Source organism: Argentina silus (assembly GCF_951799395.1).
Source record: "Argentina silus genome assembly, chromosome: 13".
In the NCBI taxonomy this organism is placed as follows: domain Eukaryota; kingdom Metazoa; phylum Chordata; class Actinopteri; order Argentiniformes; family Argentinidae; genus Argentina; species Argentina silus.
The window spans coordinates 19,358,447-19,378,446 of NC_139667.1; the positions used below are offsets into that span (position 1 = coordinate 19,358,447).

The window sequence follows — 20,000 nt, forward strand, 5'->3', positions numbered from 1 at the left end:
GATTTCATAGGTGAAAGCAAGTGTCAAACGAGGCAATTCAACTGTCTTATATCTGTGATGTCTACACCTAGCCTGTATTTTCAGGTCAGCGCAGGTAAGGGAGAGGGGTGCAGAAGAGGAAGCCTTATAGACTATAGAGGCACACCCATGGAAATAGAATAGAGACTTAGTCTATCACGGATCCCCCCTCCCCCTCCTGTGTTAACACAAAAGTCTGTAACTGTATCAACCCAAAAACACACGCCAAGCGTGCTGCGTTGAAATCCATGTGCGTCCCAGGCTACGCCTTTAAATGGCGCGCGCGTGGTGCTGAGGAGAGGGCGGACCCGTGCGGCGTGTGTGTGAACATCCTCTCCTCGGCCGTCAGTCGCACCAAGCGAGCGCGGCTCTGTGATGCACTGTGGCGGATACCGGAGAGGGACAGTGGAACAGCCCGGTAGCCCGGTAACGACTGGTACTGTGCGGTAATAACTCGGTAATCAACGCGGTATTTATTCTACCAAACCCTGGATTAAAATGCGTCTGTTTTAGGAGTTAACCGTGGGATTATTATGTATTGGATATTACCCTTTTACTAAGGTCAGTCGTGCTTTCTTTTTATGTATTCGAATTGACACAGGGTCCTCCTCGTTGACAATTGGCTACAGCATTCAAAACCTTGTTTAAATCATTCGATAGTAGGCTTTATTTGGATTTCTTGTATCTGTTTGGAAACGGTGGTCATTTTAACATGTTTTAGTTTCTGCTGTCGGCTACATTTAACAAGTTCGACGTTAACGACGTCGCTGTTTTGTTAAAACTAAATCATCTTAAACTAGGCATATAGTCTCATAATATGAAATGACCGCGAACATAGACAATGAGAGGTAGGCCTTTTGAAGCTTAGCCTAAGCGAATAAGGTTGCACAGTGGCTTGAGGGTTTAAAAGTGGGGGCATTTCTGCAGTGTCGGGTCGGGTGAATCTCTCCAAATTCCCTGGTCAGCGGGGCCACGGTGACAGGCATGTACAAGCCCCCTGGGGCCGATAGAATTACGGGCACATCATCCCGCTTTCGGCCACTGGCACTTTCCGCTCCCAAAAGCAATATTTATCATTTTAATTATTCGTCTTGATCAAACACAGTGGGCATTAGGCTACATGTTGGAGGCATAATCGGCGCTAAACAATAACTTACTATACTCTCCGTGACCACGATTTCGTTCTGGTCTGAAATGCAGGCTACTGTTGAATAATGTATAGAGAGGTGTCCAGTGTCAAACGACAGTTCGCATGGATAGGGTTATGTTAATATATCACCGACTGTTAAAAGTAAACAAAACCACTTTATCCATAACCCGTTTGGCAGAATTAGTCAAAACAACATAAGCAATAGATAAGCTAGGAAAGAAAGATGTGTTAGTTTTTATAAGGTATGTTCGCCTACAATTAAGATGTGAAAATGCTGCTTTGAATTTTATATGAGGACATGACCTTCTATTTTACATAGATGGACACTACGCAGCAGACCATGTTGAAACCAGGTAACTGGCATTCCCCTTTCCCTAATATCCAATTATTTCACCAACATAGCCCATATCTTAACGAATAGCCTCTTCATGTAGAAACCCGAGGGAGAAGAACGTTTTGTATCACCACACAGACATTTTTCCACTGCCATTTTGATGTTGTACATAATCGATAGTAGCCTACAGAACTTGACACATAATATACATCCTGGACAAATCATATGAATATGTGAGGGTGAAATATTTTGGGTTACATGAGAATGTTTTTTGGGGAAAAGATGATGCAGCAAAGCTTATCTTTTTTTTGACATAAGATAATTTGTTCCCTGTGGAATCAAATGGGGGTTCCTTTGCGCCGCAGAATGTCTTTTTTAGGGGGCTCGTGAGCTACATGGAATCTGACATGTATCATGCTGGAATTTTTAGGATTAAGCCATTCAGTCTGACCAGTTTGTCACCTTAAACAGCAATACTTTTAGCATTTTCTTCAATTCCACCATTATCCAATGTATTTGTTTTAAACAGTGCTATAAGAAAAACACATAGGCCTAGTTTAAGTGTAAACGGTGTTAATACACTTCAGTGGAAAGTCATGTGAAGGATTACAAAAATGGTGGTAAAAAAGTCATATTTTGAGTTAGGATTATTTCAATAAAAATCAGACAATCACCGTTGCATTCAAGGCAAAATAAAATGCAGGCTACTGCAATTTGACAGAAGAAAGGGTGACGGTTTGATTTTATTTATCATTGTACCACATATTCGATGTGTCGGATTTGAAGGGTAATAGGATTAGCGAATTCTTCTGAATTTATGCAGGGGAAATTCCTAATCAGGCTTATTCAACCGGCAAAATGTGCCTCAGAAATGGGCGTGACCCCTGTGAAATGCGTCTCTCCTTTTCTACACTGCAAGGCCTGAAGGTAGCCGATCCACTATTGCTCTTCAAAAAATGATCCTTTGAAATTAGATACTATAGCCTATTTTTCGTCACAACGTTTAATAAATATCTATAAGCTCACATATGATATAATTTGTAAAATAAGAACACAAAATGGTGGTTTGTCAAAAAATAGGGTTATTATATTTTAGTCCTTTTTGTAGGCCTATATTCGAATCAACATCATTATTCCTAAAATGTGTAGGCCCACTGAAATGAAATATGATCATGAGATAACCTATTATTTTTAAACAAACGAAATTATTTTATAAATAGATACATACAAAAGACATTCATGTTTTGCATTTACACATACAGTTGAGGAGAGAGTGCGTATGCGGTTATTGTGCTCTATGCGGATTCTCTTCCCAATATGGTTTTTATTGAGAGCTTTCTGTTATTATTTGGCTGTCCTGGGTTCGGAAGTGTGGGGCTGTGTTTTGTCTAATTTGGCTGTCCTGCTTTTCCTGGGCGCTGGTTGGCAGGCGATTAACTGCGCTGACAAATCAACCGAAAACGGCCAAGGGCTCTCAAGGTAACGCTAATCCTTACAGGCGGGACAGGGAGTAAAATATACGTAGCATATTGAGAATAGCCTACGTGTATTTTTTAATCGACCCATTTTCATTTAGGAAATTGTGTTTCTGTTGCTTTTTTTTACTTGCTGAATTATAGGCCTAGAGGATGTGATTTTGTTGGCGCAGATAAAACACAGACTAATGTTAATAGGCCTATGTTTTGTCCTGATTAGGTATTTCCATTGAATTTTAAAGCCATTTTTTTTTAGGAAAAATAATCTCCTATTGTAAAAATTACGTCATGTCCTTTTAGATAAAAACGGATACCTAATAGTTCACAATAATTGTATGCTTCCTATACAGAACATCCTTTAATTTAGTGACTAGTTTTCAACCAAGGACATTTTACTAATGGGTATCAAATGACGTAAAAAGACCATGAAATAGGCCATCATCATAATAGATAATAGATAAAGCAATAATAAATCAACAACAATGATACTATTCAAATGATGATTAGCTTGATAATAACACAATCAATAGAATAATCATAATAATACATTTTAAATGCCATTTAACCTGATAGATAAATCAAACTCAGGGTTTTTCTATGTTTGCATGGTGGCGAACCTGGCCCTTCACAACATGCGCAGGCATTGCTTGCTAGCACAGTGATGTAATGCTGGACTGGGGTGCTGCAGCAGAACGAACCCACGGCGTCCATAGGGAGGCGTGTCTCTCCTGCAGAGAGCTGGATGCCCATGCTGTAGCCACGCTGTGCCCGGGTCTGTGCCCGCGTCTGTCTGCGCCCATTCAAATACCGGAAAAGTGATTCCTCCTTTTGCTTCTTTCCCTCCCTCCCTCCCTCCCTCCCTGCCTTCCGCCCTCATTGCTTTTTATCCTTGATGTAGCAAAATCTGATGGGTGTAACCGATATAGTGGGGATCCCTTTGCTTTAACCCCCTTAATGCTGTTAGATTAGTGAATGTTTCACGGAGGGAAGGAAGGAAGGAAGGATGAGATGGTTAGGTGTTGGAACAAGGCCTCTCTACCGGAGCAGAGGGATGCATGCGTCAGTGGGAGTGGGTCAGGTGGAACACCTCTCTCTCTTTCTTTCAATCTCTCTATCTCCTCTCTTTCTTATCCCCCCCTCCCCTACCTCTCCCTCACACACACACACACACACACACACACACACACACACACACAAACACACACACATACACGCATACACAGGTGACAGTTTAGCTTTAGCTCGGCGTATTGGAGCGGATGTCATCCACACACACACACACACACACACACACACACACACACACACACACACACACACACACACACCAAGACCTGGGTCTCTCTGCCTTACCTTTGAGTGTCACTCTTGATGCAGTGAAAGAGAGGGGGTGGTAGGATTGGGTTAAGGCTTGCGATATTGTAGCATTCTTTCTGTATTGTGTGTGTGTGTGTGTGTGTGAGTGTGTGTGTACGTGTGTGTGAGCGTGATGCATGTGTACTGGATGTACATGCGTGTCGGTGTGTGTTTCGAGGATGGGGGTGGTGGTGGAGCTGGGTGCAGGAGAGGGAGTGTGGGGGGCGGAGGGGCTGGTTAAACCGGATTGGAGAACCTCCAAGTGTTTTATCGTATAGAGTGTGTGGTTGTGTGCGTGAGCGCGCGTGTGTGTGTGCAGCACAGTGCATCCCTCCCTCCCCGTCCTCCATGATATCATCTGCCTGCTGCGGAGGACATTTTGTCGCGGCGTCTGGAGTGTGTGTGTGTGTGTGTGGGTGTCGTCGTGGCGGTGTGTAATCAAGGCACCTGCAGTAAAGCGTCAGCGAGGTGTGTGTGTGTGTGTGTGTGTGTGTGTGTGTGTGTGTTTGATAGTAAGGTTCAATACGAATGCTCTCGTTAGCATAGCTAGCTCTCTCAGATTTCCTGTTTTCCGGCTTATTGTCTCTAATGGGAGACCAAACGCTGGTCTCTTTTGTCCGTGTGTGTGTTTGTCCCTGTGGGGTGCGTCAAACCCCTATCAATGGGAACAATGGCCCATGCAGTTTAGCCTTTTAACCCCTGCTGCTCTGTCTTTCAGCACGGCTCGTGCTGCAACAAAAGGAGAGCAAAAACACACACACACACACACACACACACACACACACACACACACACACACACACACACACACACACACAGCAGAAAAGTTGTGTTGGCTAGTATGCCATGGTTGGAATATTGCCCACCAAAACCCTATCTCTCCATCGCTCCCTCCCTCCCTCCCTCTCTCTCTCCATCCCTCACCCTCTCTCTCTGACCCAGCCAGTGCAGTGCAGGCAGCAGGCTTAGTCAGTCTGCTGTCAGTGTGTTCTGGTCCATTGGGCTCGTGCTGACTGTTGAGGCTTTTGTTCTATGGTACTGAGCCCAGTGTCGAGGCTGCTGGCAGGGACACAGGGAATATTAGATGACTATTAGGTTACACTCTGTATGGGGCAGTGTAACATGAGCCCGCTTATTGTTGTGGGACAAGGGACATCTCAACATGATATAGAACTATAGCTGCGTTTAAATGGCCCTGAATAAGGTACACTAAAGCATACTGGGCAAAAGCCAAGGCTTTCGTTTTGTATGTTGGTGCGTGTGGATATCGCAGCTAAAGTGAATTCATTGATATGATTGATATGGATTGATATGAATATACTTTCTGAGATGGATATGACAGACGGATGTTTGAAAATTGTTGACACTCACTTCTGGCAATATTTGCGATCCACAGCCTGAAATGTTGGCATGGCCTCGAGGTTGGAGGAGAAAATGGAAATGATAAAGTGGTTACATGAAGTGGACATGGTTAAGTCCAGATTTGGCTATGATTCATACTGTATCTATCCAAATTCAATGATATACAGTATTTGTCATGACAAATCATACACATGTTGATATTTGTAGTATACAGTATATTTCTGGCCTGAAAGATGTTTTACTTGAAAATTGGAAATGAACAAGGTTTTATTAATGCGGAACCCGAAAAAACCTACTCTGAGAGCTAATCACACACACACACACACACACACACACACACACACACACACACACACACACACATCCTTACATGATACCCTGCACCACTGCAGGTCCTGGGTTTCTGATGGCCAGACATTGCCTTTTCATTGCATCAGTACTATGTCAGGGACCAACATTACCCAGCGATGACACACATCAAGCTGATATGTCACCAGGGATTGGTGAGTGTGTCTGAGAGCAGTGCTGACATACTGTACTGTACGGCCTGGATTTACTCTGTACTGGGGGACAGTAGTGTAGTGTAGACACACATTGTGGTTTGTCAGTTTCTTAACTCTCTCTCTCTCTGTCTCTCTCTGTCTCTCTCTCTCTCTCTCGCTCTCTCTCTCTCTCTCTCTCTCTCTCTCTCTGTCTCTCTATCTCTCTCTCTCTGTCTCTCTCTCTCTCTTTCTCTCTCTGTCTCTCTGTCTGTCTCTCTCTCTCTCTGGTTCTGTTTTTCTCTAACTCCATACCCCTCCTTGTATTGGTCTCCTTCCACTTCTTTGTTCTGTAGTGCCACACACACTGTTCTGTCTGTCTACATTGCAGTGTGTACAAAAGAAATATCTCACCCAGCATTGCGACTTTCTCAAGGCTTACTGGAGCACTCGAGTAACATTGCGTAATGGTTTTTATGTAACAAGGACAGGAGGGACAGAATGAGGTGTCAGTGCATCTCTCTCTACACTGGAATATATACTTAGGGAGCAGGAACAGAAGACTCATTTCTTCTAGTGTCTTTCGTGCCGTTGTGTTGATAGTGACAGCATGTGCTCTGGTGTGGTTCCTCTTTTCATCGTGAAGCAGCACAGCACAGTGTTATGTCTCCCTATTCTAGTGTACTGTGTCTCTAGTTAACCAGCAGTGCAGACCATTAATTCTGGCCCTCCAAATTCAATTGAGATATGGTCCATTGGCAGGTCTGTTAAAGGTGTAGGACACACATGTTGTCAAAGCAGTTTATAGCCTAACCAGGAAGTTACAGTAAGTCAAGATGTTATCTTTAAATATTCTATAGCTATCAAATTATATTGGTAAAGAAAATGGTTACTAAAAAAGGGAATCTGTTTTTAGGGGGGAGGGGGTACCTGTAGTGTTCTCTGTACTTTCTTTGTGAAAGAAAAAGATTAAGATGGATTGCCGGATTGGATGGTTAAGATGGATTGCTGCGTTATCTTTCTCTAATTCTTGAATTAAAGCACGTGTACATATTTGTACGCGTAAATTACCTCCTTTACCAATCTTTTCGCCATCCCCACTACCACCCTCTCTGGTCTCTACTCTCTCTGTATTGTATATTCAGCAGAAAACCCTGTTTCTTCCCTGGTCATCAGATAAAGGCAGTCTCCGCTCGGCTGATTGATAGTCATGGGCTGCCATGAGAATAATAGGGCTAATTTACGTAGCAGATGACCGATAGCACGAAACAACCTTTACGGTTAGGGAAAGAAACAGGAAAAGAAAAGTAACTTTTAATTAGGTTTGATAACTGGCTACCGTTTATCTTATCTGTATCAAATGTATTGAATAATGCACTGAAAAAATCCCTATTTTTTTACAAAATATACAGGTTTTCATTGTATCTGTTTTTGAAAATAAGCATATTCGCATGTACTTCTTAGCACTTTTGATATGTTAATTTTAGCCAAGCGAACACATGCTAGAAGGGGTTGGGGGGGGGGGATTTATAGATTGGGTGAAAATCAATGCTGAGACGTATCTTGTGTAATTCTGTGCTTCCCTGTTTTTGACAGTGATGGAACTGAGGGTATCCAGAGGCTTCCCCATGAACTACAAATACCAGCAGGCAACATGAAGAAGGATGTTCTACTCACCCTAAGAGCCAGAAGAGTCTGTCCAATTGGACCTCAGGCGATGAGTCTCCTTATCAACCTCTTTGGTGTGTAAAGGATTAATAAAAAAAAGCTGAACTTCGACTCAACGGGAAGGAGAAGCTAGCTTCTACTCTACCCTCCCTTCTCCCTCTGTCCCTCCTCTCTTTACCCAAGAGACTGACAGCTAATACTCCCTAAATGTCCATTGATCCACAACGGTTGGATAGTTAACTAATATGAATGGCCTTACGACTGTTACTTCAATGACTGTTCTCCCGACTACAATTCCATTTCCTGTGAAAACACACCTACTATTTTTGTAAAGAAAAATCCTCATCAGTGTCACTTATCTCTTGGGCATACTTTTGGATACTACTGCGGATACTGTCGATTCTTATTCTATATCGTGGATACTTACTCTAGATACACTTTAGTCTTCAAAGAAAGAACCAAATCTTAATCAATGCTATCTAACCATTTTGGATTATAAACTCCCTGCTTCCTACTCCTTTTCGATCATGGATCCCATGGGCTTGTCTGTGAGACTGCAGCTTCTGCTCAGTACCATGATGGGCCTGTGTCTGGGCCTGGAGTTTACCGGGGCGCCGGGACAATGGGCCCGCTACCTGCGCTGGGACGCTAGCACGCGCAGCGACCTCAGCTTCCAGTTCAAGACCGGCGCGTCTGACGCGCTGCTTCTCTACTTCGACGACGGCGGCTACTGCGACTTCCTGCAGCTCATGGTCGTGGAAGGGAAGCTGCAGCTGAGGTTCAGCATCGACTGCGCCGAGACGGCGGTCGTCTCCGACAAACGGGTCAACGACAGCAGCTGGCACTTTGCCACACTCAGCCGCTACAACCTGCGGACTGTTCTGGGCCTGGACGGGGCGGCTAAGGCGGACGAGGTGCGGCCCCAGCGCCAGCACATGAAGATCGTCAGCGACCTCTTCATGGGCGGCGTTCCGCAGGACATCCGTACGTCGGCACTGACGCTGCCTACAGCGCGCGACGCGCCGCCCTTCAGGGGAGTTATCACGGATCTCAAGTACGGTAACACGGAACCGGTTCTCCTCAGCAGCCTGAAGATCCCACTGGAGTCGGATGGGAGGTGTACGGAGAACCCGTGCGAGAACGGCGGGAGCTGTTCCGTCGTGGACGGGGAACCGATCTGCGATTGCTCCAAAACGGAATACAAGGGCCGCTTCTGCAACGAAGGTAAAATAGCATCTCTGTTATATCATTACTGCTTTCTAATGATTCTGATTTTGAAGGTGTGTAACACGATTTGTCATTTTACTTGTGAGTTTATTTGTGATTACAAATCATTAAAAAAATAAATGATTTTTTTTTTTTTTTTACCAGTGTATAGATCTTTTGGTGGTCATCTATGTAGCTATCCCAAACTTCATGGACAGACAACCTTTTGGACTTTTGTTTACTTAGTGTGCTCTTGCTGCAATTTGTATTATCCCTGTGTGTGTTATTCTCAGCTGTAAAGGCAGAAGGCTAATCTAAGCATGGTTAACCACTGAGATGCAGGTTAATGGCAGTGCCCTGCAGGCAGTGATAAGGACGCCTACAGAGAGAACGGGGCCTCTTGAGCCCTTTTCTTCATCCAATCATGCAATGGCAGGTGTAAGAATCACATCCTTTTGTGCTGAGAATTCTGCTACTGCTTTGATTTAATCACAACCCCCCATCCCCCCACCCCCCACCCCCCACCTACCTCTCTACAGCTGGTATTGGCCAGACGGAAATTGATTTTTACAAAAATCCTTCAGTTATTTTTTTTCTTATTTTCTCTTTTTCTTTTTTTTTTAAGCGCACAAAAAACATTTTCACTTTCAAGAGGAGAGGGAACGTTATCTGCTCTTTGATTCGCCTGTCTTTAGAAATGTTTATAGCAGGGGCTTTGGAAGAATCTGTGTTTTTGTTCTTTAAATTGGTACAGACAATGTAGCTGTGCATTCTTCACTGATAAGGGTAATCTCAGTTAATTTGTTATTTCTACCTCCAGAAAATCAATCCAGTGTACACATTTCATATTTGTTTGGGTAAACGGCTATAAAGGGTTAGGGTTATGCAATATGATTGATATCAAATTGATGCTCAAAGTACAGTATACATGTGTCGTTACAATATTTGAACCAAGAATCAGGTCTTAACTTTCACTCTTTTTTATTCTATGAAGTAGATTGAGATCCTGGGAGAAAGTCAAAGGTATTAGAGGATAGTTTTGTTGATATTTTGTTCTTCTCATATTCCTTGCCCTGTGTCTTTTAAGACTGCTTTGCCCTCTATCCAGCAGAAAGACAGTATTTAGATCCCATTTGGCACCAGGCCAAAACATTAGGTGATAGATAAAAGGACGCTGAATCTGGAATTGAAAGATTACGTTTTTTTTATGTTTAAAAAAAGCGAGGGGCTTTTTTTTTCTCCTCTGTCTTGATGAGCTAAGCTGCTTTGTTTTCTTTCGCTGATTGGATTGAAGCCGTTCAATCGACAGGCTGAGGGGGTATGACGGTGTGTTGGCTATGGATCCTTTTCACTGCAGACACATCCTCACGTAAGGAGAAAATGGCTGACCTGTAATCGCAACGCAAAAAACCTTGAGAGCGATATGATTTAATAGACGATTGGCCCTGACGTGTTACCTGTCTGTTTCCTATCTGTGTGTCTGTGTGTGTGTGTGTGTGTGTCTGTGTCTGTGTCCATGTCTCTCAATGTCTTACTTTCTATATGTTTATCTCTCATTGTATATGTGTGTTAGTCTCAGATACACATCTGTCTGTGTCTGTGTCACTCCATCGACAGCAATTTGCAATTTGGTCGAATCCAGCATCCATATCAGTATGGCCCACACAGCACTGGATAACTAGACATGCTATCCCTCATCTCTCCTCCCCTCCTCCACATCTAGACCCCCAGACCTCCAGGCCCCCAGCTCTACGATGCAAGGCTGAACAGGGCCACTGTGGCCTGGGTCGTCTGAGGGGCCGGCTCCCCTTGATTTACAACCTCTCCACTCAGACGTACTCCTCCACCTGATTTATAGTCTGGCTTCCCCTTTCTTTGCTGTCTGCATGGCTAGCTCCTGCAGGCTACTGATAGGAGCTTTAAGCGGTACCTAAAACAGACCTGTTATACGTTGGCGTCATGAAAGGGATGCAGACGATCATAAAATAATAAATAACCCCGTTTACGAGACCGAGCTGTATTTATGTGGACAACGTGCCAAGGTGCTGGCAGTTTGAATATACCGGCAACGGATTGTAAATGCAGACTTCAAAACACACACACACGTGTGTCATTCCATAAATAAGGGTGGCAGTGAGAATTTCTTGTTTTGGACAACTTCTGAGTCCTCTTAACATTTCAGTGATAATGATCAGACCATTTATTTCATGTGATTACATCAAGGTATAAAGGAGGAACATAGTAACATCAAAGTAAATAATGAATACATTGTTCAGACATTTATTTTGAAACCATTGTTTAGTCCTTTCCTTTTCCTGGTGTCTTTACAGATTTGGCAAAAATTGTGCAACATAAAATGATGCATCTCTATCTGTACATGTATGGCAGTATTATACATCTTTATAATATATGTTCGGCGTTAAACAATTCCAGGTTACATATGGCTTGTAATGAGCTATTAATCATTGGAATCAGAGGAACTAAAACAATGCTCATTGTGATCCTTTTCACGGACAAAACACATGTATCGTTGAGAAGCTATTATTTAGGGAATATGGGTTCTAGAGACGGATAAAGACCTGGGCACCCGGGTTTGTGAACTCTCCAGACAATCAATAACTTGAATCAATTGATTAATGAGTCCTCGTGGACAGTAGTTGATGACTTTAAGGAAACTGTAGAACGCTAATAATGCGCTAATAATAGGAAGCTAATCATAGGCTTGTAACGAAAGCCAAAACTTTCAGCACACAGAATCCTAACATCTGATTCGCTCCAGAAACCCTATCGGTGGGAGATGAACATGAAAGTTACAGTTTAGCCCATAGTGGATCCTCTTCAAAAATCGAAATATGTGTCACTCAGTGATCCTGTTCTCTCAGATCTTAAGGAGAAAAGTAAACAAGCGGACCGGTGTTCTCTGTTTGGACACACAGTCTGTTTCCAGCTGTAAGAAAGGCAACGGCAACCTGACACTTCCTCAGGCTGGGCAGATGGCTCAAATGGCCTCGGTAACAGTTGCCACGGCTGCCGCGTATGCTTGGTGCTCCATGGAACGTCCGGAGCCTCACTCAAATATGGCTTTCCCGAAGCGGGTAGTACGGTAATCTGTGAATGAGCGGATTATGGTAATAATAATAATAATAATAATAATAATAATAATAGGCGCTTGGCAACATAATCACTCCATCTGTCATCACAGTGTGTGTGTGTGTGTGTGTGTGTGTGTGTGTGTGTGTGTGTGTGTGTGTGTGTGTGTGTGTGTGTGTGTGTGTGTGTGTGTGTGTGTGTGTGTGTGTGTGTGTCCTAGCCTGCAACTGTTTACTGTTTACCTAGGATGCTCCTGATGCGTACAAAATTCAATCAATTAGACGAACAAAACAGCCAACAGATTATGTTCCCCTTTCACCACACATGTAAAAATAGCTCATTATGAAATATGAAGTTGCTGTCACACATCTCTTTATAAATCCCTCTGTGGGAAGCTCGTACCCATCCCAAGAATCCTACTCTGTAATACCCAACTTAGACTCATCCCTTTAAGAATTATACTCTATGAAGTGTAGATATCCCTTCTACAGTAGTTAGGGACCGAATGAATTCTCGACCACATGACCTGACACATCATTAACATGTAATTCAAATATTATGCTCAAAGCACCGCTGCATGCCCTTCCGACAGTTCCAGTTTTCCTTCAGTGCATACACTGACAAAAAACATAACAACAATTAACCGGATGCGCAATTTAATTAAAAAAACAAGCTCGGAATTCGCTAGCAACAGATTTTTGCGCTGTTCACTTTATATTCACTTACAACTCCTCATGGACACCGATGCACAACTTGTTTGTTTACACATGTTTGTGAAGGGGCTATATTGGCCTCTTGGTTCTGGGAGATGAAACTACCAGAGAAAAAAAACAAGGCAAGAATGTCTCCTGGCCTTACTTATAGTCTCAGTTGGCCTTATGGTATTGGATTTTACAGTGGAAAATGATAATCCTGTTTATGAATTGTACCAAGTGATAAACAAACAAGTTTGTCAAAGCCCCACAGAGTCTGTAGTTGGAGTATTGATCTGCGAAGAAAAATCCCAGCTACCAGGCTGGTATGAGTGTTGGTTCACTGGTGGGAAAAAAGCCCAGAGAGATACAGTAGAAATAATCTGTCAGTGAAAGTAGGTCAGGATGAAAAAATAAGAAAAGGCAAAATGACGGGTGCGAAGCTGAAAATGATGTTCTGGACAGACACAAACTAGAGCAGGGGGATTAAAGAACAACACTTTCTCAGCAGTTAACCATGTCCCATGTCAGAAGAATTACTACTATCAAAGAACTACTATCAGTGCCGTGCAAATAAAGTGCTTTAAACAGCAAAGGTATGAAGGATGCAGGAAACACACAAGAGCACACATGCCACACACATGCACGCACACACACACACACACACACACACACACACACACACACACACACACACACACACACACACGGACACCCACACACACACACACACACACACACACACACACACACACACACACACACACACACACACTTCTGGCTAATCTTGCTAATTCCTCAATTCCCTGGAGACAGATTTGAGTCAGTTGATTTAGTTGAGTAGTCCCATTGCACATTGCAGGGTTCAACCTTTTACAGATGTGAAGCATATTGGAGAACCCTTCCTGAAAGAGGAGATTAGAGGAGATTACACACACACATGCACACGTACACACACTCACACACACACCCACACACACACACACACACTGTGACATGTCATTGAAATGAATGACCGTTGGAACAGCTTGTTATGTGTCGCTGGTGCCTCAGACCATATTCGTTCTGAGACTGAATTAATATCTAACACATATCTGATTAACTTCCCACGGAAAGCGTTTAGATGAATACCTAATACATCTCTGATTGCTGCCCACTAGGAGCAATTACTGGATCTGGACTCAATTAGGCTCGACTTAATTTCCCTTCTTTAATTGCTCTATGTGGTCTTGCTAATGAGAGGACTTAAGCCATATCGGTGGGAAAAAACCAAGGCTACCGTTCTTACAGTGATAGTCTTCAAATCGGCTTTAATAACGAAATGTGCCGTCCTATGTTTTATTTTCTCACAAAAGTACAGTAGCTACCAATATCCATTATCATGCTACTGAAGTTAACGCAACGGGTCAAGGTCTGTGGTTCTGTAGGCTGGGATGATCAATGGACAGTGCTGAATGGACGAAACCAAGGCTGGCCCTATACCTCTCTTTTCTCTCGATTTCTTTCTCTCTGCCTTCCCTTTCTCCCATTCTCTCCTTTCTTTCTCTCTCTCTCTCTCTCTCTATCTCTCTCTCTCTCTCTCTCTCATCTTCACTCTATAATCTCTCACTTTTTTCTTGTCATCTTCTCCTCTCCTCTCCTCCCTTTGTTTCTCTCCCCTCCACTCACTCTCTGAGGGTCATCTGTCTATCCCAGCACTGCCCCACCTGATACATCTCAAGCTTGATGATTGGTTGAACGTGCTACGGGGTCCCCAGGAACAGCACGAAAGAAAAACATTCTCAAATCTGCGTTACTGCGTACGACCAAGGCGAGATACGATCCTGGGTCTCCAACGTGGAAGTCCCATGCTAATTAGCGAAGCTAAAGCCTATAGGCCGTGGCAAAGGGGGCCAACGCAGGTCTCAGGCAGGGGCATCTCGGTAGTAGTGTGTGAGGTCTTATCACCTGTATTACACGTGCACACGTGCGTCTTAACATCGAGCCCTCCTCTGCATGCGGTCTGCACGGAGCAAGGTAATCTGTGTCAAGTTTTGGTGTCTGCAGTGAAAAGGAAAACCAAAAGTCTCACAGAGTATCACCAGTGCTCTTTTTCCTCTCCTCTACGCTACAGTCCCCGACATCATAAATTCACAACCTGCTTACAGGGAGCTGGGAGTACAGTCAGCTCGGATTTATGTCCCTGACGGGTGTGTGTGTGTGTGTGTGTGTGTGTGCGCGCATGTGTGCGCCAGTGTCTGAATGCTTGTGTGTGTGAGTGTGAATACAGTACCTGTGTGGGAAGAGCCTGAAGCTTATGGAAAACAACCATGCTTCCTCAAATGTTTTTACATTGTGTGTTTTTGGGGATATGGGTGTTGCTAATGATCTGTTCTCCGTAATAGGATGGGACAGATGAGATGATGTCACTGGTGTTGTTTCTTTACAGTAAATACATGCACATGGTAGTGCCCAAATGCCAACCCTGTGTATGGTCCCAGGTGTGCTGGGTTTTGCATGATAGATACCATGCAAACACAACAAGAGTGTTTCTAACGGTGGTCCTCTTTCCCTCTTTTGTTCTTTTTTGGTTGTTTTTCTTTCTTCTTTTTCTGCCATGGCGAATCCAGAGGTCAACAACAATATCCCAGGTGAGTTTTTGGAGCGGTCATCTCAGAATATGCTTTGAATAAGGACACTGACTAACAAATCGGATAGAAATCTCGTAAATGTAGTTACGTACTGCGAATACTGAATACCTGCTAGAAATTTGTTGATGATGCAACTTTATCTGTATATATTGTTTATACAACTTTTGTTTTAGTCATTCATTAAGCCAAACATATTGGTACCCATGTAAGAAACATAACACAATAACGAGTAACATTACTGTTACTTATATTATATTTTGAATACAAGGACTTATCTCCTGGCATTTATTTAGAACCAAAATACAATATGTAGTAGTTCTTCTTTGGAAGCATTCCCTTAGCTGTTGGAAGCTTTACCTGTCAGTGTGTCTGATGCAATGCTTTTCCTCATGGGAAACTATGCAACATCACAATACCAAAGAGTATTGGGAATATGTGTTTCTGAAGTGCTGTCTTAATTTCTTTCTCTCTCTCTCTCTCTCTTTTTCTGTCATCGCTTTAAAGGGTTTTCACATATGATGATGGCGGAACAAGGTATGACTCTCTTCTTTTGCCTCTATCCTTCGTTTGGATCTGGTCGTGGGCATGTTTTTATGAGGTTTTCATTAAGTTCTTTCATTTCACTTAAGATGAAACATATATTACTGTTTCTGTCACAACAAGAATAGATGAAGAATTAACAATCTAAGGTGAAACAAATTCACAATCTTTTATTCTTTTGCATGTTCTGATATTTAACATACCGATACGTTTGTGCGTGGTGTGCCCGAGTGATGGTTTTGAAGTGGTGTCGTACTCCAGTTAACCATATAGCAACTGTTATTGATTGATATTGTATACATGTACTGATATACATATATTAACATGGTACTGTATGTGTTCTCTGCTCATCAAGCGGTGTCTTGTGCTAAACCATTCACTGTTTGTTTATGTGTCTCTCTCCCTCTCTCTCTCTCTCTCTCTGGCTTACTTTGTGGATACGCTACGATCCCTCTCTTATCTTCGACTTGCTACTCTCCTCGTCTCCCCTCTAGCTAAAAGCAAAGGTACAGCTCTCTCTCTCTCTCTCTCTCTCTCTCTCTCTCTCTCTCTCTCTCTCTCTCTTTCTGTTGTCCTTCTTTAAAAGCAGTGCTGCTCTGTGAGTGTTTGTGAAACATGCGGTGTAATGTGTTTCTCTGTGTGCCGCTGTAATGTGTTTACTTCCTTGTGTTTAGTGTTTCTCGTCTAATGGCGTCTCACCGAGGGTGCTCGGATTAAGCAAGCAATTAATGAACCCTAATTGAAGGAGAAAAAAAAGGACAGAGTGTTCATTGACTGTGTGTGTGTGCGTGTGTGTGTGCGTGTGTGTGTGCGTGTGTGTGCGTGCGTGTGTGTGCGTGCGTGTGTGTGTACGTGCGTGTGTGCGTATGTGTGTGCGTGCGCGTGCGCGTGTGTGTGCGTGCGTGTGTGTGTGTGTGTGTGTGTGTGTGCGTGTGTTGTAGGGAGGAATGTACAGTATGCCTGCACTGATAGCTGCACTTTGCCACAGATCGAAGATTAGCTCACCCTCACCCTCACCAGATCCTGATTGTAACCATTAGAGTGGGATGGCGAAACTGACTTTAGATTAATGTCTGTGGACAACATATTCCTACTCCAAGCGGGGGATGCATTGAATCTCTCTAGGGCCAGGAGTTTTACCAAACCATGTGACCTGACCAGGAAAAACCTTGGGCCCTTCCTATTATTATTTTATTCATGTAACCTTTATTTTACCAGGGAGTCCCACTGAGGTCTGAGAACCTGTTTTAGAAGTAAAGGGAGACCTGGCCAAGACCCAGTATAAAACAACAGACATTCACGCAGTCAAAAAACAGTAAACAGTAAAAGAAATACAATATAGGACAGCAAATATACAATAAAATAAACCTACCACAAATACATCCAGTTATAAACCACACTATGTCATGAAATAGTTACACATCTCATGTAATATAATAATAATATATGCCATTTAGCTCACGCTTTTATCCAAAGCAATTTACATGCATACAATTTACAATGTATGCAGTGAGCGCATACATTTTTCAATATATATGGTCCTCAGCGGGAATTAATCCCCTAACCTAAGCGTTGTTAGCACCATGCTCTACCAACTGAGCCACAGAGGACCACTGAGCCACAGAGGACCACATGTAGCACAGTCATAAACCCTAAGTTTAAATTTCTCAGCTGGGATGAAATTGGTTTGGGTTTATATGGTCACATGGTCAGGAATAACACCTTGCCACCCTAGGTGTGGGGAATCTTTTTTTTATATCTTTCTTTGCTTTGGGATTATGGAGGGATTACAAAGGTTGTCTTTAATGTTGATGATGCTCTGCTGGGATGCTAGAAGATTTCGATGGTGTCCGGGAATGATGTTTTACTGATTTCCCTCTATTGTCTATGGTGGATTAGATGGATTATACGATAATCTAGTTTTTGGCCTCAGTATTTCCATATCTGAAGTGCAATGAAATGCTGTTTTATTTGGCCATATTTTCTGTCCCCGTAAATCAAATGTCCTTGAATGAATGATGTGATTAGTAGATAGGAGGTGCTGCTGCAATATGATTGAATGCACTTCCCTTTAAGGGGGGGGGGGGGTTGGGGGGGGGGTATATTGTTTAGAGTATGGAGATGATCGGCCTATGTGATGTTTTCTCAAACACAGCGATAGCTTGTGTTATATCAATGTCTAGAGCGTGTTATGTGATATGTTTTATGGCAAGAATCACTCACATAAATGTGACATTTGTCATAAACCAGAATGGCATGAGTCCAGGTAGTAAGTAGAGGGTTGGGAAAAAGAGGGAAAGAGACAGAGTCAAAACAGAATGCCCCCCCCCCTCCCACCTTCGCCCCCCCCAACCCTGGAGGCGTCCCAGGATGAGGCTGATTTAGTCATGGCCTCGGACTGCCACGGGGCCCCTCTGGGGTACATTCTATCTGTGCCTGACCCACTGCCTTCTGCCTGACTGCTGAGTAGAAAGTACTTTGAATACGTTTTGACCCGAGTCTGACTCAAACAGAATGTAATCCTTTTATTGATATCACAATTCTGTGTGAATAATGAATTATCGTCAAACAGTTTATTCATCCACAATCTAGCCTTCAGCCCCGGCCCATTCATGGATTCAAACCTAGCTACCATTTAGATTAGATTAGATTAGATTAGATTAGATTCAACTTTATTGTCATTGTGCAGAGTACAAGTACAGAGACAACGAAATGCAGTTAGCGTCTAAGCAGAAGTGCAAAAAAAGCAGAAAAGTGCAGTGTGAACAATATATACAGGTAGTGCAGTATAAGCAGTATATGAGCAGTATAAGTAGTGCAGTATAAGTATAAGTAAAAGTAGTGCAGTATAAGCAGTATATGTATTAACAGAAACCATTTATGCTTTAACTATGAGTACACACAAGTTATATGAGTGTGCATGGTTTAAAAAAATGCGTTATTTTCACCCAACCCCCCCTTTTTTTTTTTACATATCACAAGTGACCTCACAGAAAACCAGCAATGATGAGCAAGAGAATTCTGAATCGCTTTACTGGCTGTTTCTTCTGCGCTTGACCGACTTTGATACCCCTGGAGTCTTTGGACATGATGAGGAGCTAAAATTAGCTGGAAAGGAAAGCTCTGCTTTTAATACTACTATCAATTGAAATGCAAAGTCACAGTTTTATTTTAAGTAGGCAAAAGTAGTTCAGATAAAGCAAATCAGTTTGCTAGGAATGATGGTATGCACGGTGACAGACTAATTCTCCAAGAAAAAGGATTTCACCACGGACCCTATCCCCTAGTCTCCCGTGACGGGCGGGGTTCAAACACCCACGTGGATACAATAAGGCCATCCACCAAGAGGACATCCTCAAGGTCTGAGTGTGACCCATCTCAGTCAGGGCTCCCTCATCACAACGAGATTCCAAAGTACCTCTTGTACACAACACTCCCTCCCTCAACCCTCGGTGAACTGGACGTTCTAGAATCCCGGTAGTACATCAATATCTTCCTCAGGCAGTTTTAGATTCCTCCTCTTCCCTCACATTCCCCTGTCTGAACCAACCCACTATGACACCCAGAGCAGCACTACAGTCTAAACACTAGTGTTGTCACTATCTTCCTCCCCTCCGCCAGCCTAACCTAGTATGAAACCTGGAGCAGCACTAAACTCCTCATATAAACCCCCGGTTCTGTGTCAGTATCTTCCTTCCTTTCCCTCTGCCTGCCCGTCTCACTTCCTGCTTCCTGTGTTTAATCCCTCTGCGAGACGGCAGACATTATTACCCATCAGCCTTCCTGTCGGCTCCTGTTTGGCAGAGCGGGGACCTCCTCTCCGGCTCTATTTGCATCGCAGGCTCAGCAGTGGCGGTGGGAGCGGTGTCAGAGACAGATAGAGATAATAAGAGAAGTGTGTAGCCGTTGTCTGGAGTCATATTTTACTGCCAGGCACTCGTTCTCCCTTTGTTTTTTGTTTTTTTTAAATTCGCCATCCCTCTCTCTCTCTCTCTCTCTC

General features: G+C 43.3%; 1 protein-coding gene across 1 annotated transcript in view; it reads left to right on the plus strand.

Moving 5' to 3' along the window:
- Positions 1 to 8,369: 8,369 nt before the first annotated feature.
- nrxn3a (neurexin 3a) overlaps positions 8,370 to 20,000 on the plus strand; it is a gene marked incomplete at both ends in the record, with an annotated part of 268,162 nt that continues 256,531 nt past the window's right edge. Inside the window, 2 exon segments of the mRNA XM_083683801.1 lie at positions 8,370 to 9,092; positions 9,095 to 9,122. Of these exon segments, the coding sequence (XP_083539927.1) occupies positions 8,370 to 9,092; positions 9,095 to 9,122 (751 nt within the window).